At 44.2% G+C, this 24,544-nt stretch overlaps 1 protein-coding gene across 2 annotated transcripts in view; it reads left to right on the forward strand.

Moving 5' to 3' along the window:
- The window catches only part of Fzd6 (frizzled class receptor 6), a 32,029-nt gene that overhangs the window by 2,289 nt on the left and 5,196 nt on the right, over positions 1–24,544 (forward strand). For both annotated transcript variants that reach the window (XM_021216896.2, XM_029547733.1), the window contains exons 3-4: positions 18,154–18,350; positions 23,405–24,422. In XM_021216896.2, the coding sequence (XP_021072555.1) occupies positions 18,154–18,350; positions 23,405–24,422 (1,215 nt within the window). The remainder of the gene's footprint in view (positions 1–18,153; positions 18,351–23,404; positions 24,423–24,544) is intronic.

Genomic DNA, 24,544 nt, shown 5'->3' on the forward strand with positions numbered 1-24,544 from the left:
AAAAAAAAAAAAAAAAAAAAAAAAAAAAAAGACACGGGTATAGGTTTTGTAATCTTTCCCTAGAAAAGCTGAAGCCAGTGAAGGTTTTTCCTCAGGTTGTCTCTGAGAGACGGAACTCCTAGAAATATCATCTAGAGAGGGTTTTTAAACTGACCGTATTTGATCTTGCAGCTTTGAAGGTTGCCTGATGGAATAGATAGTTGTCTGACTGCCTCTTTGTAGACGTGTGTCTGGGTTGGGTGGTTTTTTAAATACTAAGATATAATTTTAAAAGATGTACAAGTTATAGTGTTTTAATCTTTGAGTAGTTTTTCCCAACTGGTGCAAAAACCCCTTCTTTTACCAGATGGGCGGGGCACTGAGGACTGAGCACTGAGCCTCTCAAATACAGCAAGGTCTCGCCCACTCAGCTACGTACTCAACCCTGCAAGGCGTTCTTTTGAACACTCAACAAAGAATACAGGGAGACTTCCATTGATAAATCAGACCCATGAGTGTATAGTGGATACCCTCAAGCAATAATTACATCGTTCAGTCTGGCCGCCTCTGATGATAATACATGCTTTAGTGAGGGTTCAGAAAGCATTTTATTTTAATCTGGTTTCCTCTCTTTATAGTAGCTACGTACATTTTAGGTTTTAATGCTAACAGTGACCTTAGAAATCGATGACATTTACACTTAGCATCCTTAACAGCAGAGGAGCAGACGGCACATCAGCTGTTTTAAAGAGCTCTGAAGGAAGTAACCACTAGTTTGTGTTACATGCATTTTTTTTTTTAAAGACAGGTGTTTCTGTTCTACTTTTTAAAAGCTTTTTGTTCTTGTTATTATTTGTTTGTTTGTTTTAGTTAGCTTCCCAGGTAGTTTCATATCTGACACCATCAGGAAGGTTTTTGGTTCTGAGTGTGGACATCTCCAGTCTCTTCCTGTTATATGGTCTTCACACACCAAGCTTTGGGACTGTCCAGGTTTCCTGTTACATTTCCAGTAAGTTAGTTTGAAGATAAAGGCTGAAGAATCACATGGCGGTTTTGGCAGCCACCTGTTCCTTCCTTCTTTTCTTGTCTTTTTTCAAAGAGTTTTTGTTTTGAGACAGGGTCTTCCTTAGTTGCCCAGTCTAGTTTTGAACAGTCTTATAGCTCAGGTAGGCCATGAACTTCAAATCCTTTCATTTCCTTCCCAGTGGCAGGGTTATACGTCTGTGCCACTAGGGTAGGCTTGCTGTTCTTTATTAATTAACAGGGTCTTCTTGTGTTTCCCAGAACTTGTGTGGCCTGGAGCTTGCCATATAGCCTGGGCTGGTTTTGATTTCATGATCCCCCTGCCTCCACACTCTTGAGATTATAGGCACTCACCACCATGCCTACCACAAATGTACTTTTCCAGCTACCAAGAATTCTATGTAAGTCAAGAGATTTATCTTATTTCTCTTTTAATATTTAATTTATTGTTTGTATGTGTGTATGCGCGCACGCGCGCGTGCATGCATGCACAGATGTGCCGTGCACAGTGCCAGTGTAGAGGTCAGAAAACCATGTGTGGGCCTTGGCTTTCTCTTCCCTCCCTGAGTCCTGAGGGTGTAACTCAGGTTGTCAGGCAAATGCCTTCACCCACTGAGCGTCTCATCCAGTCCTCCTCTCACTCTTTCTGTGTCTCGGCTTTTGTTTTGTGCTAGCTAGCCACTTTTATTGATATGTTGCTAATCTATGATTAGATTAGATAGGACAATGGCTCTCAAAGTTTAGTTCCTGGACAGCAGCTTCAGAGCCTGTTTTAGAGCCCGTGATTCCAGAGAACAATGCACAGCTGCAGTAACAAACTGTCCCAGTAGATGTGGTTGTTAAAGTTTAAGGCCACTGAGTAACCCTTTTCTGTGAGGAGCCACTTACTTTCAGTTTTATAGGACCATGCAGTCTCTGACACAGCTGTTCACCTTTGCAATTGTGGCAGGAAAGCTGTCATAGACAATATGAGTGAATTATTAATGCATTTGCAAAAATGGGCTGTGGGCTTGTGAGCTATACTTCACTAAACTTTTAAGTACTTGAAAGTGTTTTACAGATAGTGTATCATGGAATAAATAAGCATTATTGTGTATTCTTAGTAATATGTTACCCAAGCTCTATCTTACTTTCCATATGAGTTATTTTATTATTTATTTATTTGTGTTGTGTGGGGTGATACAGAGGCCAGACAGAGGAGTATGTTGGCTGTCTTTCTCTATTGCTTTCTACCTTATTGTCTTGAGACAGGGTCTCTCATGGAGCTGGATCTTACTCAGCTAGGCTGTCTAGCTAGCAGGCCCTTGGGATCTGCCTGTCTGCTCCTGTGCTGGGATTGCAGGGCCACACAGCCGCACTCAGCTTTTTATGTTGGTGCTGGGGATCTGAACTCGGAGCTCCAGCCTTACCTTTCTTGCTGCTTACGGTGGTTTGAAATAGAAAGGCCCCATAGGCTACTGTGTAAGAATACCTGGTCCCCAGTTGGTAAAACTATTTGGGAAGGATTGTGGGTGGGCTTTGAAGTTTAAAAAAAAAAAAGGCACAAATTTTTCCTCTCTATCTCTCTCTCCCTCCCTCCCTCTCTGCCACTTACCTGTGGATCAGTATGTGAGCTCTCAGCTACTGCTCCAGCATCTTGCCTGCCTGCCGCCATGCTCCCCTCCATGATGGTCATGGACTCTAACTCTCTTAAACATAAGCCCCAAGTAAATTCTTTCTTCTGTAAGTTTCCCTGGTCATGGTGTTTTATCACAGCAATAAAAAGATCTCATTATATGGCTGTGTCTGGCTTAGAACTTGCTATGTAGACTAAGCTAGCCTTCAACTCAGAAAGACCCACCCACCTCTGTCTCCGGAGTGCCGGGATTAAAGGTATGGACCACCACACCCTACTCCATATAAATGTTTAAAGTCAAAGTTATCACAAGTCAAAAAGATCTGACAAGAATATCATGGTTCTTCAATTTTGCTTCAGAAATTGCTTGAAATAAGAGATTTCAGTCCCCACCCCCCATTTTGTCACTGCCTTCATAAGATCATCTGTATTACAAAGAGTTAAGTTCTGACTCTGAATGGAACTCGGCTTTATGAAAAGGATGTTGCCCAGTTGACCCGTCCCTGGTGGCAAAGCAAATGGCAGCTGGCTTTCCACTCTGTGTCCTTTGTTTTCTGTCGAGAGTTTCATCTCAGCTTCGGAGGCTGACGTCCTGTGAGAGGCTGACTTCATACTGTCACACTGGGGTTGATCCAGGGAAAATGGAAACAGGAATATTGTATTATTCTTTGTTGAGGTCCAGAGTCGTGTATTGTGTTTGGACCAGCATGTGGCCATGTATCTTTAAACAGTTTAAAGGAAGTAAGCCATAAAACCTTTTCCTTTCCCCATGTTCAAATGTACTATTAAAGTAGATATTCAATTTAAAATAAAAGGAACAGACAGGGAGTGGGTCTATGGATGTCTAAGAGAAACAGGGTTCTGTTGTAGGACTTTTTTTAGACATTTGCAGGTTTGTGCCTTTAGAAGAATCCAGATGACTCTGTCCGGCCGTCATTTACCACCTCTCATTCTGTGCTTACACCCAGGGCTCTAAAAGAGAGTAGATGTTTAGCTTGGTTCAGCTATTTCGTTTTTTAGGGTTTACTGTATAAAATGGCTGTAGCATTCCCAGAAGTAATATAGGAGTCATAGAGGTGAAATAAATGCTTCAAAGTGTCCTCAGTCAGAAGTGTATCATGGAGATGTTCTAATACTCCCAGGATCATAGGATCAGAGGTGAGGAGGACACAACATCTGCTCCAGCACCTGAAGTAACTGGGCCCAGCGGGACCCAGGCACCCAGGAACTTCACCCGACTAGTGGCATGGGTTCCTTCTGGTCTGGGCTATTGCCCTGAGCAGACCTTGAGTGCAAACTCTGCACCTAGTCCCACAACTCCCAGAAGAGGCTCCACTCCCAGGCGCTCTAACACGCCCAGGACTCCAGGATCCCAGGATTCCAGGATCCCAGGATCCCAGAGGCAGCTTGACTCCTAGGAACTCTGATATACCCAGGATCCCAGAGACAGCTGAACTTTGAGGAGTTCTGACACAACCAGGATCACAGGAAGGACGGGCTTTAGTCAGATAGAGTGAGGGCAGGTAGCACTAGGGATAACCAGATGGTGGGAGGCAAGCATAAGAACATAAGCAGCAGAAACCAAGGTTACTTGGCATCATCAAAGCCCAATTCTTCTACCATAGCAAATCCTGGATACCCTATCACACCAGAAAAGCAAGATTCGGATCTAAAAATCACTTCTCATGATGATGATACAGGACTTTAAGAAGGGCATAAATAATTCCCTTAAAGAAATACAGGAGAACACAGGTAAACAGCTAGAAGCCCTTAAAGAGGAAACATAAAAATCCCTTAAAGAATTACAGGAAAACACAATCAGACAGGTGAAGGAAATGAACAGAAGTGTATCATGGCTGCCACAGCTCAGCGTCCTTCAGGATGTCATGTTGTCGATGCAGGGACAGTAAGTACCCTGACTACTTAGTATAGGAGACCTGCATGTGAACAGAAAGGGCTCAGAGCTCCTCTCCTGTTTCTTGGTACCCTGCGGTCTGGGATGCTGTTAGTCATACCCTCTGAAGAGCCCTCCACGAGGGGCTGTGAGAAGATTGTGGTCATTCTCCTGGAGAATGGAGAATGCAGGTCGTGGTAAATTTTGCTTCTCCCTTTTGTGTATTTGTATTGTGTTCAATATTCATTGAACCTGGATGTTTTCTCAGAATTATAGCCTTCCATGTTGGACAGTCGCCATATAAAATATGGGATACTACCATACCAACCAGTAGTATGTATGTTTTTTCAATTTTCCAAAGGAAATAAATGAAACGTTATAATCCTCCCTGCCAAAAAAATATTTTCAAATAACAAGCCTCACATATAGAAATAGTGTGCACTTTTAATTTTATTGTTTCAAGTTTCATTTTACATTTTTTTTAAAAAGCTGACTAGCCTGAGATTGAACACATTATAAAAGTAAGCACAAGTGTTTGTAGCACAGTAATATAGTAATTGATTGATTTTCTTAAAGCAGTGGTTCTCAACCTGTAGGTTGTGATCTCTTTGTGGGGGGCGGGGGGAGAGGTTGTCAAAAGACTTTCATAAGGGTTGCATGAAACCATCAGAAATCACAGATATTATATTATGATTCATACATAATAGTATTAAAATTATAGTTATGAAATAGTGATAAAAATAATTTTATGGTTGGGGGTGTCCCCACAACATGAGGAACTGTATTGAAGGGTTGAAGCACTAGGAAGGTTAAGAACCTCTGTCTTAAACAGGAGTAGAGTGCATATGTTCTAAACAGAAAATTAGAATCTGCAGTTGCTTGCCAAGTACCAGCAGGCGTCTGGTCGTTGCTTCAGTAACAGGATAACTGTTCTTCAGCACTAATGGAGACAAGGCCCATCTAAAACACTTCTAAGGACCCCACCCCCACCCCTGCCTAGGCTAACTCTATGTTTTTCTCAAAGAAAAAAAATCAAACACCTTTCTTCTTTTTTAAGATTTGATTTATTATTTTTAAGTTTTATTTCTTTATTTATTTTGTGGTGTGGGTGTTTATCTGCATGTGTGTCTGTGTGCCACATGAGTGCCTGATAGTCTTGAATCTTGGGAGTTACAGACAGTTAAAAGCCGACACGTGGCTGCTGGGAATTAAATTTGAGTCCTCTAGAAGTGCTCTACACTGCTGAGCCATCTCTTCTGCCTTGTCAAACACCCCTTTCTCTCAGTACCTCAGTTAAAACCATAGCCCACAATTCTCAGTACCTCTGGTACCTCCGACCCCAGGCCCACACTCTGGTTGCCCGTTATCACTGTGATGTGGGAACTACTGGTCCTTTTTCTGTATCTTTCACTGAGATGAGCTGCTACCCATCCATTCAACAAAATATTCGAGTGCGTATATCAGCAAATACCAGAGACACCGTTCAATTAATGGGCATACAATAATGAATCAATAGACCTGATTTCATTGGAGAAATATAAAACAATGTTTCTTCTTATTACTTTTCATTATAGTTTTCAGCAAAGGTTTATATTCTTAGACTACCTTTTGCCCACAGCTGCTTATTAAAACCAAGCACACATTTAGATCCACTTTAATATTATTGTTGCTCTGATCATTGCTTCATTTCTTTTATATGCTTTTTGATTATTTGTTCTCTGTAAGAGGAGCCTCCTTGGGCTTTTATTTTCTTCCTAAGATGGGGTACCTGGACTAGTTAGGCAGAAAAGGAACAACTATTACAGCAGTGGGTAACTTACAGACTTAAGGCAGAGGAGAATCCTGCCCAGGCTCCAAGGAGACAAGGTCCCTAAGACCCTGACGGAGGAGGAGTCTACTTGGGAGAACCACACACAGGGTTTCACGGAGGGCAGAGCCTGACCGGAAGCGATCTGAGCTCTGAACCTGACTGTCCACGTGGATGTCATGGCACAGTAAGGGCTTAAGAGGGTTTACTGCCCTGCTTTTGGCATCTTGACCACTTGGCAATAGCCTCAAAGGGAAGTCATACTACTGAATTTAGGTGTCCCTTCTGTCACCGTGACCCCTTTGTTATAGAGCCTAACAATCAAGTCTTGAAATAACTAGGAAAAAATCCTGTTTGACACCCACAAAGTAGATATTTAGTCTACATGGTTAAGAGCTTCCTCTGCTTTGAATTTTTTTGACTTGCATTCACACACAGCAAAAACATTGGATATTATAGGCTCATTTTGGGAAAAAAAGTTAGCATTACTGCTTATGTCACATACTGGTTATGCCATTAACTATACATATCAGTGTGACTCTATCTCTCTATCTTTCTGCTGATAGAAATAGAATAGATAAGACATAGAAGTTAAAGTTCTGTTTCTTAGGGCTATCTGAATAAAGCTAAGAACATGTAGCTCTTGGCTGGACCAGCTTGTATAAACCTCCTGGTTATTGATCCTCTTGTCATTTAGTCAAAGGGAAGCCTCCACAGAGCCATCAGCGCTGCTGCTGCTGCTGCTGCTGCTGCTGCTGCTGCTGCTGCTGCTGCTGCTGCTGCTGCTGCTGCTTGTTTGTATTGTGGCGCTGGTGCTTGAATGCAGGGCTTGGGCGTGCCAGCCAAGCTTCCCAAGATTGAGATCCACCAACGACTTTAGGGAAAAAGCTGTAATATGCAGAAGTAGACGCTCTGAGAACATGCACAGTTTGCTTAGGCTTCTGTCCCGCATCTTTAAAATATAAAGATGGGAAGCTATTAGGACCACGACATCATGAGTAGGTGGCTCTGCGCTCCTAGTTCAGGAGAGGTGATGAAGGATGGTGGTCTAGATGTTACTTAGATTCTCTAGATATCCCACTGTTTCGTTCAAGAACTAGTAACAAAACTAAGGTGAAAATTCCCTTCAACTGAAGCCCATTTATTAATTCTTGGTCTTGCCATGGGCTGGGAGTATAGGTCTATGGCCTTATCAGTTTTACATCCTCAGAATGATGGAGTGCTCTGACGTCTGTGATGTAGTGATGTGGTTCAGGGTCTCTGGCAGGGAACTTGAGATGCTAAGCTGAAGAGCTGACTTACTTTAGACAGTGGTTCTCATCTAAAGGGGTTAGCAAGTAGATCTCTGGCTCCAACCCTAGTTTTCAAATCAGTAGATGTGTGATAGGATGGAGAATCTACTAAGAAGTCCATGGCAGTTGCTGGTGCTGTTGATCTAGGGACTACTCTTTGGGAATTCCTTTTTATGACAAGTTAGCCCAGGTATACCGATGGCCCTTCTGTGTGCTGGCTAGAAACCTGGCAGGCTAGAGTGGCATGTGAGGTGGTTTGCTGCAGTAAAAAAAAACTACATCTGAAAGGAACCTTAACCATGCAGCTGGAGTTGCTTAAGACACCTAGACCGTTAACATGGGCAAGGAATAGTGATTACTAGTTTTGGTGTTGCTAATCTCAGAAAGCCCTATTGATATACATTACTGACTTGTTTTTTAAGTTTTCTATTATGATAGAGAAAAGACCTTTTGCTGCAGAACTAGCTGGCTTAGCTGTTAGGAACACTAACTGTTCTTCCAGAGGTCCTGAGTTCAATTTCCAACAATACATGGTGGCTCACAACCATCTGCAATGGGATTTGATTGCCTCTTCTGGAGTGCATGAGAAATAATCTTTTTTTTTTTTTTAAGATTTATTTATTTATTATATGTAAGTACACTGTAGCTGTCTTCAGACACTCCAGAAGAGGGCATCAGATCTTGTAAAGGATGGTTGTGAGCCACCATGTGGTTGCTGGGATTTGAACTCTGCACCTTTGGAAGAGCAGTTGGGTGCTCTTACCCGCTGAGCCATCTCACCAGCCCCATGAGAAATAATCTTAATAGTTTGTATTTGAGTTTTCTTCCCATGATAATGTTTGTAGAAAGCCAATATGGTTTGACATCCATATGTTTGCTAAATATGGTTATTTAAGGCATTCATGAAGAGATTTGGTAAATGGCAGTGGTTTGGATTTGAATGTCCCTTGTCAAAAGTGCATTTAACTTTCTAATCTCTGAGCAACAAGCCCATATCAATGTATAAAATTGTGTTCCTTTTTTTTTCCTTTTCTTTCTCTGGACCCTTAGAAGTGAATCTCAACAGTGTCTTGCAACTAATTTTAGCTTTTTGTTTTCAGATTTTATTTTGATTTGACCTTCATCCCAGGTCATACCAGAGTGGACCTTGAAGCATTGCAGAGTGATGAGGACTGAAGGGAAAGCTATTTACTTTCTTCTTACAAAGCCAGACTTTCCAAGGAGCTTCCCTCCAGGGCTGTGGGCTTAGAGCCTCACTCCAAAGCCCTGGGTTCCTCTGCTTCCCTCCCGCTGTCATGGATGATTTATATAAGAGAGAAGCATATCATACTGATAGCACTTGACAACCTGCAGGAACAACTCTGTATTTGGTTTTCACTTGCTTACACTCTCAGTCTTTTGTAAATCTTGTGTTTTACTCCGTATGAACCGTTCTATTCTCTGACTAAACAGTTCCTTAGAACCCTCACTTCGCACTACTATCCTTGTGGTCTTCATTCCATTCTTCAGTTCTCTGGTGACAGCTACTCAGTTGTCTCCTATGGTCTTTTATTGGACACATCGTTCTCAGGTGAACCAAGGATCCGAGAGGCTGCAAGGCTAATTCAGTTTGTCCTTTATCCATCAAATGTTACTGCATTTCATCTCTAAATGATAATAGGATGCTTACTGCATTGGCCTCCATTTAGGCCTGTAACTCAATTCTTGGGTTTTTTTCCCACTTACTGAGATCACTTACAATCCATTCTTTATGGAATTTACATACTAGTCAGTCTTTTTGGCTTATTTAAGCTAAAAAGAAAGGAAGAAAAATAAAACAACAACAACAAAAACAGATGGAGCTTGAACAGCTAGTAGACTCCATGACAAGGCTGGGGAATCAGATTCAGACTATCTGGAGGAGCAAAGGAGCCAGAACACGGATAAGATCGTGCCAGAGGACGCCCACGCCAGGCCTTTGGCATTGGACTCTCTTTATGGCACTGCAGAGGTGGTTGATCCCCTGTAACTGTCTCACCTAAGCTGTGTTTATCTCTCTTTTGCTCTCTTTCTTTCCAAAAACCATGTACCTAAGTCACCCAAATGGTCAGGGCTATGAGTCTGCTGCCAGAATGCTCTCTGCACCTCCTTAGGTTCTCCAACGTCTCCTCTGGCAGAACTGCTGAATAGACAGACAGTGAGGGTTCAGGCTAGGGCTCAGTGTGTGACAGTTGCTACCAAGATTGTTTTGTTATTTTGGAGTTTAACTCTGCTGCCTGCATCTCTGTTATGTTCTTCATAAACTTGAGCTATCATGAATGTCTTTATAGATCATCTAGGAATCTTGTTGAGTTTAACTCTGAAAATACCCCAAGACCCAGAGACAGAAATTCACCTATGTAAGGTGACACAGGTGGTTAAACAGTATTTAGGATTCAGTTAGAATAAAGTGCTGGCAGCACATTGGCTAAGATTGTGTAAAACAGCTCTGTGTTCTTGGTCTCATTAGCCATCTTTCCTAGTTTAGCTGCTTTTACTTTTGTTCATCAGAGCAGAACAGAGGTGTTAATTCCTCATCCAGGTTTCTGCCAGTCCTAACAGTGGCAGCTCTGTCTAGAGTGGCGGAGGAGGACTGACCCTTGAAGGAACCTGCTCTTCATTTCTCTGAGGATTAACACCGCAGTTAGCAGGATTGTTTTAGTCATCGTTAAACGCCAGACCCTCAAAAGTGTTGTTGATCCTTCTTTGTTCCTGTGTGAGTTTCTCTGAGAATTCAATAGAAAAATGAAAGGTGTGTGAGTGCGTCCTGAAGACAGGCCTGTGGAGGGAGCAGACCCATTCACCGAGCAGGAAAAACAGAAACACTACAGATCGAGGAGATATTTCCTCGGCTCAGATGTTCACATGGTGTGTTCTATGCAAATGCTCAGAGTTATAGCATGGACTTCAGAGTATAAAACTGAAGAAATATCACAGGTCAGGTTTGTAGTCTTTGCATCTAAAGGTTTGGTTTCCAAATGTGGAATTTGAACATTCTGTGGGAAAATGTTGATTCCTAACAAGATTGTACTCAAAAGGTTGTGACAACATTGGCATCCTGTTGGTGCCATCACGTGACTGCTGCGTTGGTTCAACAGTGGCTGCCCCATGGCTTGAAGTAGTTCTTGTTTCTGAAGTATTTGTTCCCAGGTTGTCTGTGCTTCTGCACACTGTTAGAATAGTAAACACAGCTGAGGCTTTGATGTATGAGCTGTGAATTCCTGTTGTTTACAACTTGAAGAGCAATTTCATGTAGATTCCCAGTCCTCTTCTGATCTGCCCCTCCTCCACCCTTGTTGGACGAGGCTTTTTTGCTTGTCTTCTGGTTTGAGGGATTGATTGTTTGAGGGAGTTATTTTCAGCAAGAACTGGGTAAGGAGTCAAGAGGATAGACTGAGGTCACATGGACTAGAGTCTCTTTTTGTCTCTGTCACTATACAAGGAAACGTAACCTCTTAGAGCTTGACCCCTTATCTGCAAGATTGTTTCACAGGGTTATTGTGGTATCTGAAAAGCTTATAAGTATTGATAATAGGATATACTTTATAATATTATAGTAAGTATTAATAGTATTGTAAGATTTATAATTCACAGCTCAGGTATTGTAACAGTAGTAGTGAGTCTGGAATAAGAACATTTAGATCCTAATTAAGCATAGATTTATAACTTCCAAAATAATTTCCAGTAAGAAATTGGCACACTTTCTCCTAGTGATCGAAGGTTGCTGAGGCTGGGTTGTTGTGGGTCTGAGGTACTGTGAGGTCACTGTAGTGAAGGAAGCCAGGAAGAGCGGCTCAGCAGGGAGGGTTCCTTCTGGGACAGAGCAGCTGTGCCTTTACTTGTTTAATAGATCAGGGTTCTTTGTAACTTCCCACTTAACCGTCTCTTGGCTAGATGAGGTCTATGCAGATGCTTTGAGAATAACCAACTGATAGGTCCTTCCGGGCACCAAGACGAAGTCCTTTGTCTGTTAGTCTGAAACAGTTGAAACTTGGTGGCTCTGTTGGATCTGACCCATATCCATATCTGACCCATTCTATATCATGCACAGTATTTTTTTTTATTATTATTTTCTTTATTTACATTTCAAATGCTATCCCAAAAGTTTTCCATACCCCTCCCCCCACCTCTGTTCCCCTACCCACCCACTCCCACTACTTGGCCCAGGCCTTGCCTTGTGCTAGGTCATATAGAGTTTGGAAGACCAAGGAATCATGCACAGTATTTTAAATGTATACATTAAAGTGCCGAGATTCAAGTTTTGGGGGATTTCTCACCTAAAAGTTGAGGTTCTCTTTTTTTGTGTATGCAAAATGGATGTGTCTGACAATTCTGTGCTCACACCTCCGAGCACAGGTCTGCTGGCCCTAGGGGGCAGCTGCTACAAGCACCTTCACTGTCTCAAGACCCTCAGCTGCTGAGCCTGGCCTTCAGACGTGGCTTCAGTTTCCAGTGTCTGATTTACTTTCTTCTCTGTATTATATAGATATCAGTGCTTCTATAGTAGGCAACAGGAATAGAACCCATAGAAAATATGTATTGAAAGTGGATATGCCTATGGACTGGGTAGTCCCAACAGTGGCTAGCTGGATGGGAAACTAGTAGCAGCTCCATATACCATAACTTGCCATATTTATCCTGTAAGAAGCATGTAGATCAAAGTATGTGTGTGACTACATGTGTAACCGTCATCTTGCCATCAGCTGGACATCAGATTTTACATGTTGGCCATCAGCCCACTGTGATAGTTGTAAGGTGATTTCTGTTAGACTCAATACCATGCGCTTGCATTCTTTCTGCTGAAGAGTCTGGCTATCGGGCACTTTCATAAAGCTGTCTAAGGTCTTTTACTTGTGCTCAGCCATGTTGGAATATCCAGGGCCTGCTGTGGTAGGGTTGCTTGGCTCTGTAGAGACAGTGTTCTGGGCATTCCTGTGTTCTTTACACTGGTGTCTAGGCCCCAGGTTTTGGGAAGACTATAAATTCTAGGTGCTGCTAGCTTGCCTTTATTGGCTAGGCGTTTTGTTCCTTGGTTTATGTTTCCTCTCTGTGGTGGCTATGTGTTGTCTGGTAGGAAATTCTTCTGGAGTGTGGCCGCTGTAGGCTCTGGGTAAATGTGCCTGGCTATTACGAGCTGAGGCTTAGGACGGGGAAGGGTCAGGTAAGGTCAAGGGCTTTCAAAAGAGGGAGGAAAGTGGGGTTACACCCCATCTGCTGAGTCAGTCCCTGCATATGGGGGCAGAGTGAGGAGAGGCCACAGCAGATGGTTGCTAAGGAGCTGGGGGTGAGACTGGGAGATTGGACTTTGAGGAATGGAAGCAGAGGTGAGGATCTCAGTTAGCTTACTGGCTTCTTTGGCAGGAGTGGCCTGTGGATTCCCAGGCAATGCCTGCTGGATTTGTGGGATAGGGTGGGGCAAAGCAAGGAGTTGGGGGGAGAATCGTGCAGGGGACGCTGTGACCCTCTGTGTGATCCCTGGGGATGCACAGGAGGGAGGGGAAGCTGTAGCAGTCTGCTGCAGACCTGAGGCTGAGACTGAGGGGTTGCCTCGGAGGAGCAGCGGAGGGAGAGGTGAAGATCTGCAGTTAGCCCATCTGCGTCCCTGCCCAGTGTGGCCTGTGGGTTCCCAGGAAGTGTCCGCTGGAGTTGGGGGCTGGGAAGTCAGGAGGGGAAGATCTGTTGGATACACTGGAGGTTGGGGCAGAGAGAAGTGGGGGCAGGGAGAAAGGGAGGATGCAGTGTTGCTGTGTTGCTGAGCTGGGGATGAGACTGGGGGATTTGATTTGGAGGAGCAGAAGGTGAAGTGAAGGTCAGGTCTGTAGTTAGTCTACCTGTTTCTCTAGCCAGAGAGGTTATCAGAGACCCAGAAATGTTATTCTGGAGTTAGGCTTGTTGAGGATAGCACTAACAATGGCGTAAGGGTACCAGCTATTCACACCTCCTTGCCTTGCCTCAGCCTCAGAAGAGGCTTCTCACGTGGCCTGGGCATTTTCCATGCCAGGTAAAAGGCTGACCATTAAGTGCCCCTTTTAATTACAAAGGCTCAGAGATTTACAGAATACCAACTGTAGGCTGGAGAGATGGCTAGGTCATTCTCAAATGCTTGGCCCACGGCCAGAATGTCAGAATATCAACTGTGGTGGCCCTGTTTTTGTGCCGTCACTTTGCCACATCAGGTCAGGTGAACTTTTCATGGGTCCAACATTCTCTAAAACCATTGTTGGGTGATTTTTGGGTATGGGTTCTGTGAGTTTTGAGATGAGCTCTCTCTGTGGAGTGTAACCTGGCCTTCTGTCTGTGACTCATTGTGACCATGAAATCACCCATCTCTCCTTTTTTTTCTGTTTTTTTTTTAATGCTCTTTATATTTTAAGAAAATTTTATTGGATATAGCTGTATTGAGCATATTTTAAAGTGTATTTGTTGCAGGTTATTCAAAAATCTAAATGGTTTGTGTCAGGACCTATTTTAGTTGGCCATACTGAAGAAAGCACAATCCCTGTTCCTTTTTATCTTCCAGAAGTTTCTCAAATCTTATAATTCACCGGCAAGAGCTTTTTCTAGGTTTCTTTGCATGTTTGGTGATATGGCTATGACTTTAGGAGGTTTTTGTTTTGTTTAATGTGTAAATGACAACATCTCTTTTCTGTGGGGAAATGATGCTGATGCATAGGTTCAGTACATTCCTCTCAAATCAGAATTCCAATCCTCTCAGACTTCACATTCTCTATGTGTGTGTGTGTGTGTGTGTGTGTGTTTTGAGGGTGTGTGCCTACAGGGGCCTGAAAAGAAGTTGGACTGTCTGGAGCCGAATTACAGACAGTTGTAAGCTGCCCAGCTTGGATGCTGAGATCTGAACTCAGGTTCTCCGGAAGAATGACAGGTGCTCTTACCTGCTGAGCTGTCTTTCCTGCCACAAATCTATAGCCTTTAAGTATCTTACCTGCATCACTATTTTAACTGCCTGCTAGTAGTTATTCTACATTCAGATATCCCATATCCCCTTCAGACTGTCTCATCAACAGCCAGATGAATGAGTTAACAAATGATGGTGTGGTAGTACAGTGTGATAGATACTACTCAGTAGTGAGAGGGAGTGAACAGCATGGGTGCATCTCAGTGACCTGGCTGGAGAACTAGCTCAGCATACAAAAGAACATCCTTGAGTCCCGCATCCTAGAGTCGTGCATCCTAGAGTCCTACATCCTAGTGTCCCACCTCCCAGAGTCCCGCATCCTAGTGTCCCGCATCCTAGAGTCCCGCATCCTAGTCCTGCATCCTAGAGTCCCGCATCCTAGAGTCCCGCATCCTAGTGTCCCGCATCCTAGAGTCCCGCATCCTAGAGTCCCACATCCTAGAGTCCCGAATCCTAGTGTCCCGCATCCTAGAGTCCCGCATCNCTAGTGTCCCGCATCCTAGAGTCCCGCATCCTAGAGTCCCACATCCTAGAGTCCCGAATCCTAGTGTCCCGCATCCTAGAGTCCCGCATCCTAGTGTCCTGCATCCTAGAGTCCTGCATCCTAGAGTTCCGCATCCTAGTGTCCCGCATCCTAGCATCCTACATCCTAGAGTCCCGCATCCTAGTGTCCCGCATCCTAGAGTCCCGCATCCTAGAGTCCCACATCCTCGAGGCCTGCATCCTTCTCTGTCATTTTTCTTTCTCATGTTTTCATCAATGTCTTTATCGGGTATGCTACATACTCTACTTTCCCCCTCTCGTACTGAAAGTAGATTTTTTTTCTATCACATAATATATCTTGATTATGATTTCCTCTGTCTACTGCTCCCAGCTCCTCCTCCCTCCCATCCAGATCTACTCCCTTTCTGTCTCAATAGAAAACAAATAGACGTCTAAAGGAATATAACATATTATAACATAACAGAATAATATAATGTGATAAAAATGAAAACTAACCCTTCAGAGTAGAACAAAACAAGCAGAAGGAAAAGCGCCCAAGAGAAGGCACAGAAACAGAGACCCGCTTGTCTGCACACTCAGGAATCCCATCAAAACAGTAAGCTGGAAGCCATAATGCATATACAAGGGACCTGTAGGGTCAAATTAGAGAAGAAAAAATATGTAAGTAAAATAAAAATGAAAAGACAAACAGGAAAAAGGAAAGCCAGCATGAGAGTGTAGCACAAGGAGCCTCCACAGACACCACTGCGCTCTGGTTCCATGGCATGCACTGCGGGGCACACAGCCCACCACCAAGAGTGGTTTCTTTCCCCTGGTGAGACTCCCTTGGAGGAAACTAAATTCCTTTGCAGATGATTGTCAATTGGAGATAGCTTCTGGGTTAGGATGGAGACGTGTCCATTTCTCCATTCTGCTCTAGGATGCCATCGGATACAGACCTGTGCAAGTTGTCCCAGCGTCTGTCCGGTCACTTTGTGTCCTTGGTGTCCTCCGTCTCCTCTGCCTTACGGTCCTTCCCCCTCCGCCCCTGCTGAGGTGCCCTGATTTCTGATAGGTGGGATTTGATGGAGACATTTGGATCAGCCGTTAGGGCCGAGTGTCCAAGCTCTCTCACTCCCTGTTTACTGTCCAGCTGTGAGTCTCTGGATTTGTTCCCACTGCTGCAGGAAGGACCTTCTCAGTACATATTCTACTTTTAATTTGAGAGCTAATTTTTAAAATTCTTTCCAGGTCCAAAAATGTCATTATTTTACCCTTACCTAAATAGTTGGCTGGATATAGAATTCTTTATTGAAAGTGACTTTCCATCTGAGTTTTAGAATTGTTTCTTCATTGCCTTCCAGCATGTGATGTATGATCAAATGTTCAGAATTACTTCCTTTGCATATTTGTCCCTGGGATTGCGGCTGTGCTCTTTCTTTCTGGTCTGATTGTTTGTTTTTGCATTGTCATTGTTCATTCATCCCATCTGCACAGGCATTCATTATTCAGTTATATTTAATATTTATAAGAGATGCCATGGGGTTTCAGACACTACTCGAGGCTCTGAGGGTACAGCAGCGACCGGAATAGTCAGGGACCCCTCTTCCTCTAACCTGGGAAGGGTAAACATTAGGAAACACATGGTATCTAATGACTTTGTAGATATAGGTAGGGACAGTGAGGGGTGGAACATGACAGAATCCTTTAAACAGGATGCCTGTGCAGGTGACAGGAGAGCAGAAGTCATGGCTGGCAGAGTGAGGGGACAGCAGGTACAAAGCCCAAGGCAGGATCAGCAAGGAACGAGAGAAGCAAAGGAGAGCAGGTGGAGCCAGGGTGGGGCCAGGGTGGAGCCAGGGTGGGGCCAGGGTGGGGGTCTGGGGTCTTGAGGCCCGAAGGCTTGGTAAAGACTCTGACTTGGTCCGGTGGAGTCCTTGGACTTAGGTTTCAGAACATCACATTGGTGGAACTGTGGAGTGGTGGATGTAAGTTTAGCAAGCGTCAGATACAGTGAGACCCACAGGAGGCTTTCAGTGGACCAGGAAGGATACAGTGCCTTTGACTGGGTGGCAGCAGCTGCAAATGGTCAAATTAGAGATATATTTTGAAGGGAGAATTGCAAGACTTGTTGATGGTCTGGATATAATGTGAGAGGAAAAGGTAAAGGTTGGGTCCCAAGGTCCGCGACCTGAGCAGCTTGAGCACCATGAGGTATGGATAATCGTGGGACTGTTTGGAGCACCAGGGCTGAGTTGTGGTAGACAGACAGACGGAGTGTGAGGTGTTGTTGGTGCCAAATGAAGTTGTCAGGAAGCAGATCTTCCCATGTGGAGTGCACAGAGAAATGGGGCTGGTGGTTTTTCCTGGAGCAGTGGTCTGGCAGGAGGGTTTCGGGATCTGTGCTCTAGGGCGTTTCCCTTAGAAGTAAGAGGATCAGAAGAGCAGCAATGAGATGACATCCAGAAAAGTTAGTGTCCTGTAAGACCAAAGGAAAAACTTCAGAAACTGGAGTTGTTGCGGTTCGTGATGCAAATAGAGTAAATACTTGGAATTTACCACTGCGTGTAGTGGCTGTCACATGCAGTTCACCTGCTGTCCCTTCACTCTGCCAGCCATGACTTCTGCTCTCCTGTCACCTGCACAGGCATCCTGTTTAAAGGATTCTGTCATGTTCCACCCCTCACTGTCCCTACCTATATCTACAAAGTCATTAGATACCATGTGTTTCCTAATGTTTACCCTTCCCACTAGGATTAGGTTAGAGGAAGAGGGGTCCCTGACTATTCCAGTCGCTGCTGTACCCTCAGAGCCTAGAGTAGTGTCTGAAACCCCATGGCATCTCTTATAAATATTAAATATAACTGAATAATGAACGCCTGTGCAGATGGGAAGAATGAACAATGACAAAGCATGACTTCTTGAAAAAGGTACAACCTATAAAATCATAATTTCCACCTTGTATGAAGAGCTCATACATAAATTTAACAGAAAAAGTTACTACCTCAAAATTTAAACACATTGAAAGAGAGTTTAAGACTCATTTTGTGGGTAGGTGAAAAAGTATTTTCTTTAAGCATTTATGATTAACATTTTCCTCATTGGATCTCTGTTTTCTTTTAATAGCACTTTCTGCCTCTTGCAAATCTAGAATGTTCACCAAACATTGAAATGTTCCTTTGCCAAGCTTTCGTACCAACCTGCACAGAGCAAATTCATGTAGTTCCACCCTGTCGGAAATTGTGTGAGAAAATAGTTTCTGATTGCAAAAAACTAATGGACACTTTTGACATCCGATGGCCTGAAGAACTTGAATGTAACAGGTAAGTGATACTTTTCAGTAAGAATGAAAACCACAAATACTAAAGACAAATGGCACTTTAGTATTGTTAGCATGTCAGCGTATGACTGACACTATTTGACTGATGGTATTTGCTGCACCTTCATAGGTAGGCATGGTGGGGGTGAGCACCGTAGACTTCTGGTTAGCCATACACGTGCTTAGTTCTTGCTGTCCATGAGCCTCCGTGAGGGTGAAGGGCAGAGAATAAGTAGCTGTGCTAGTGAGCACAGTGACAGAGCCACACAACACGGAGAGTTCCTTATGATACGAGAACGTACTGGTGCCTACATCGGGGTGGAGAGTGGTCAAGAGGATTGACTGTGAGCTAAAGAATGGGGGGTAAGGCTGAGTTACTTAGGTCATGGAGAGGGGATGAACACTGCAGGCAACAGGAACAGCTTGTCCAGATACCTTGTGACAGGAGTGAGCTCAGCCTGGAGAAACTGAGCAAGGTGGGGCATGCCTACATCTCAGTGCTCAGTAGGCTGTGCTAGGCCGGTCAAGAGCTCAAGGCTGGAGTGTGAGACCTCGCCTCAAAAAGAAAACAGAACAAACAGCGAGGCAGTGTACCTATAGCAGCACGCGTAAGAGAAAGCTGAGGTGCAAGCAGCGGCCAGGCCCCTCAGCTCCATCCAGCATGACGTCCTGCTCAGAGCCGTGAGCTCACAGGCGTGTGCGGGTGGGAGTGGCCTCTGTGTAGAACAGGGCACTCATGCTACCATCTCATGAGGGTTGTTGGAAAGCTCTCCATGGCAGTTTGTCTCAGGACTCCAGGGCACCTCCATTTTCTAGCTTTGCTGAGGAGGGAGTGAAGGAAGATACAGAACTCACCTCAACAGCCTCTGAGAGTTTGTTTGTTTGTCAAGATGTCAATCATTTGGTTACAATTGAAGTGGAAAATGAATGTGTGTCCAGAAAGGGGGAGGGACCCAGTGGGGAGGAAGCATAGGGTGGGCCGCTCTGGGGGAGCCTTCACTCTTACTAAAGTGCTGGGGCGAAGGCTAGGAGACAGGCAGTAGAGTTTGTCTGTGGTCGGGTTCGTACTGGGCAGGTTTAGTAAGAGACAAAGGAGTCAGAACTGACTAAGGACGTCTAGGATCAAGGGAACAGCAGGAATATAGAAGGTAGAGGAGACAGTCCCTCGAAGTTGTCTGAGGAGAACACAGGATCCCAAGCACAAGTGTAGCTAGGAGAGTCCTCCACTGTAACAGGATGGAGGTCAGGATGGGTGCTCAGCGTAGGAGGAGCAGGTGGCCACCAAGGTGCCTAAAGGAATCCTATTGGGAATAGCTGGCGCCTGCATCCTCCCGAGTCATGCCACAGAGTCTGTACATTTGAGAAGTGGCAGGTGTGTAGAGTGTGTAGAAGCACTGTCCCTTCAGGTAACGTGGGTGATCCCGAGGTTGAAGTGGACACTCTGATCTGTTGAAACATTCGGCAACGGTGGTGGGATACTTGGGCCTGTATATTTGGGAAGCAGATATTTGAGTTTATCTGTGGTTGAAGTTTTATTAGATGGATACAGTGCAAAGATAATATGAGGGACTGGAGAGATGGCTTGCAGTCGACACAGGTTCAATTCCCAGTGCTCACATGTCAGCTCACAACCACCCATTAGTCCAGTTCCAGGAAATCTGATGCTCTCTTTTAGCCTGCGATGTCACCAGGCATGCACAGGATACACATACAAACATTGAGACAAAGTACTCATGCTCATAAAATAATTAACAAAAAGAAAGAAGAGTAAGATGAAAGAATACTGAGAAGGGTTCTCTCAGCATTCATTTAGTCTGAGACTGTTTTAAATGGATGAGGACTGAGGTGGAAAAATTAAAGAATTGTCTTGTAGAAATGGGATGTCCCAGTGAGGTATAAAAAAGCGTTGTAGATGGTTTCTGATAAACACACTGTAAAATCGGAGCTTACAGACGACGGGCAGGATACCTGAGTTGATTCCTATGTCATAACTAGAGACAGCCAAAGTGGCTAGGGGTTATCACTGGGGAAGAGAGCTAAGCAGCCAGAGTTTGATATGTCCACAGGATGGTCAGTTCTCTGAGGATGGCAGCTGAGGGAATGGGGGACACTGTACCTACTCACTGTGTTCTTACTGTATATCTCTCCTGTCACACACACCTAAGATGCCACAGAAAAGAATTCCCATCATCAGGGGTCTTACATCTTAGTGGCAGGAAAATAAAATCAGTAAATTCTAGGTGTTCTTGACAGTAACATCTGTGGGCAAAATGTTTGCTCTTGATGGGATTGTGTCAAAGCAGGAGGGGTCACGACTCACAGAAACATACACTGGTCCCTAAGCTGATATTTCCCCCTTTTTGGAGTTATACTGTGTAAAGCTGGATTTTGTTGAGAACAAACATTGTTTTCTTACGCCAAGTCAAATTTGTGTTGTGTTGGGACTACTTGACACATTGCCATCGGAAGTGGAATCTCCATTTTTAAAGAAATTACATAAACCCCAAATCAAACCATATCTCTCTTCTGTAAAGCAGACAAACACCTCTTTTTAAACTCTATTTTATTACTACAAATATTCTAACTTCTTCCTAGATGTAAAAACAATCTTCAAGGTTTGATGGCATCTTATTTTGCAAATACAAAAGCAGGAGAATCTGTGACTAGAGCCCTGGTCCTGGCCTGCTGAAGGGTTTGACAGCTACACAGGCAGCTTCTGTTTGCCTTTGGGACTCTGGAACAATGGCACACCTTAGGCTCTCCGTTCCCAGGATGGTGCCTCTGCTCTTCCAAGTGCCTTTGCTTTGGAACAGGCAGAAAAGCAACCCAGTTCTTGGCGGAAGCAGGTTCTCCAGCTTGTCAAGGCCCAGGCACACATTGTATGCCAGGACTGTACAGCAAAGTCGTGGCTCCAGGCACTCTCTTGAGAGTGTGTCAGTGCTCTACTAACTCTGCATCTCTCTCCTGCCCTTTCTTGCTCGCCTGCTCCCCCCCCCCCCAAGCACAGCCTGCTCACCACAATGTGAGGGTCCTGGGGCCTGACTTGCCTTGCTCTTTCTTTCCCTTGTTTTCACAGCCACCCTTTCTCTCTGTGTGCCTGTCCTGTTTTCAAAAAGACACACTTTGGAGCTGGGGAGATGGCTCAGTGGTTGGGAGCATGTAGCACTCTCGCGGAGGACTGGGGTTTGGTTCCCAGCACCCACATCAGGTGGCTCACGACTGCCTGTAATTCACACATGTATTACTGTAATATTTGGGCAGAGTAAAATTGTCTTAGATATAAGAATCTTAGGAATACATTTTTTCACCTCAGTTATTATGTCTGGCCCTTTCTATGACCATGAATAAATGCGATTAATATGACTAATATTTTATAGGTTTGACTAATTGCCGTTATAATTCATAGTAAGAAAATAGGATTTTGAAAGCCAGGTATGGTGGTGTACACATGTAATCTTAGCACTAAGGATGCTAAGGTGGGAGGATCGCAAGTTGGGGAACAGCCCGAGGTATGAATCAGGTTTAGGCCAGCCTGGTCTAGATAGTGACACACTGGAGAGGGCCTTAAGCATGCTAAACTTATAAGTGGTCTTCATCAATTCATTAAACTTTGCACTTTAACTATTTTGTTTCCTATTCTCTAGACATTAGGGATTTAGAATTTTAAATATTTTGTTTATATAGTGAAACCTCACACAGTAACTTGGGGAAGACTAGTTTTTTGCTTTTGTTTTTTGTATTTTTATCTCTAGGCTGAAGAAAGTATTCTCTGTAGCGTTCACACATTCTGTTAGATGCATAGCTATCATTCAAAACAATGGAATAATATGTGGTAAATTGAAAATGCCCCTCTCCTAAATCTGGAAAATCTATAGAAACTCCTAATAGATTCTGAGCCATCAACAACATTGCTGGTTATTCCTTTTTAAAAATGCATTTACGGCAGGTGGTGTGTGCGTGCTGCAGCACACTTGTGGTGGTCAGGGGACAGCTTGTGGGTGTCGGCTCTCTCCTCCCACCATGTGGAACCTGGAGAACAAACTTAGATCGTTAGGTTTGGCAGCAAGTGCCTTTACCTGCTGAGCCATTGCTGGCCCCTTGTGTTCTAAAGTAGAAAAGTACGTGAACATCCTTCACAGAAGAACTGTTAGCAGGCTGCGCTGCACTTACACACTGAACTGCTCTCATACAGTTGGTGAAATGGATGCAGCTGACTGACACCTGACAATAGTAGACTGAAAAACTAGTGTTATCGGTAGAAAGAAATTACGGCATGATGTCATTTATATAAAGTTCAGAACCTGTGATACTACTATATAAGGTTATGACTAGTAAATAATATAGTAAAATACCTTTTAATGCTTGAGGAGAATAAAAACCAAATTTCTGGCAATTGATGTTTCTGAGAAGAGAGAAAATAGAAGACAACAGGAAAGAAGCCGTGGCCTTCCGTGCTGCTGCAGTGCTTTATTTAAAGGTCCTAAGCAGAAATAGACCATGTTACAGTTTTTAAACAAGGCCAAAAGATCGTGAGTTTTCGTTTTGCAGGAATTTATTTCTATCTTTCTGTCTTTGAAGACAGGGTCTCTCTATGTAGCCCTGGCTAACCTTGAACTCACTATGTAGACCAGGCTGGTCTCCAACTCACAGAGATCAGCCTGCCTCTGCCTCCCAAGGGCTGGCATCACGGTGTGTGGTACTAGGGCCAGCTCTTACTCATTCTCTCTCTCCCTCTCATTCCCTCCCTCCCTCCCTCCCTCCCTCCCTCTTCTCTCTCTTGTGAGCTGAGGCTTTATAAACAGCAGTTTCCAGCCAGTCTCTAATGTTCCCCCAGCCTGGCATGTATGTCTCTCATCAGCTGTGAATGCAGCAAAGTCATGGTTTATCCTTGGAAACATGGATAAGTAAAGTGTGTAGTGGGTCCTAGAGGAGTGAGAGGAAGGGGACATTATCAAGATACATTGTATGCATGTGTGCAGTCCTCGAAGAATTAATGAAAATATTTTTTAAAAATTTAAAAAGTAATGACTTGACATTGAATTTTTGTAAACTTTACAGATTGCCATACTGTGATGACACTGTTCCTGTAACTTCTCATCCACACACAGAGCTTTTTGGTCCACAGAAGAAAACAGATCAAGTCCCAAGAGACATTGGATTTTGGTGTCCAAAGCACCTTAGGACTCCTGGGGACCAAGGCTACAGGTTTCTGGGAATTGAACAGTGTGCCCCTCCGTGCCCCAACATGTATTTTAAAAGTGATGAACTAGACTTTGCCAAAAGTTTCATAGGAATAGTTTCAATATTTTGTCTTTGTGCAACTCTGTTCACCTTCCTTACATTTTTAATTGATGTTAGAAGATTCAGATACCCAGAGAGACCGATTATCTATTACTCTGTCTGTTACAGCATTGTCTCTCTCATGTACTTCGTGGGGTTTTTGCTGGGCAATAGCACGGCTTGTAATAAGGCAGACGAGAAGCTGGAGCTTGGGGACACCGTTGTCCTGGGGTCAAAGAATAAGGCTTGCAGTGTGGTATTTATGTTTCTGTATTTTTTCACGATGGCTGGCACCGTGTGGTGGGTGATTCTCACCATTACGTGGTTCTTAGCTGCCGGGAGAAAATGGAGTTGCGAGGCTATTGAACAAAAGGCAGTGTGGTTCCATGCTGTTGCCTGGGGGGCACCGGGGTTCCTGACCGTCATGCTGCTCGCTATGAACAAGGTTGAAGGAGACAACATTAGCGGCGTTTGCTTCGTTGGCCTCTATGACCTGGACGCCTCGCGCTACTTCGTCCTTCTGCCTCTGTGCCTCTGCGTATTTGTTGGGCTGTCTCTCCTCTTAGCCGGCATCATCTCCTTAAATCATGTTCGGCAAGTCATACAGCATGATGGCCGGAACCAAGAGAAGCTAAAGAAATTCATGATTCGCATTGGAGTCTTCAGTGGCCTGTATCTTGTGCCCTTAGTGACCCTTCTTGGTTGCTATGTCTATGAGCTAGTGAACAGAATCACCTGGGAGATGACGTGGTTCTCTGATCATTGTCACCAGTACCGCATCCCGTGTCCTTATCAGGTAGGCGCTAGCACTGGAATGTGCCACTCTTAACCTTCAGGTTCCTGGAAGTGCACTTGGCATGGTCATAAAAGTAGACTTCAGAGCCGGGCGTGGTGGCGCACGCCTTTAATCCCAGCACT

Source organism: Mus pahari, chromosome 17, assembly GCF_900095145.1.
Source record: "Mus pahari chromosome 17, PAHARI_EIJ_v1.1, whole genome shotgun sequence".
Lineage (NCBI taxonomy): Eukaryota > Metazoa > Chordata > Mammalia > Rodentia > Muridae > Mus > Mus pahari.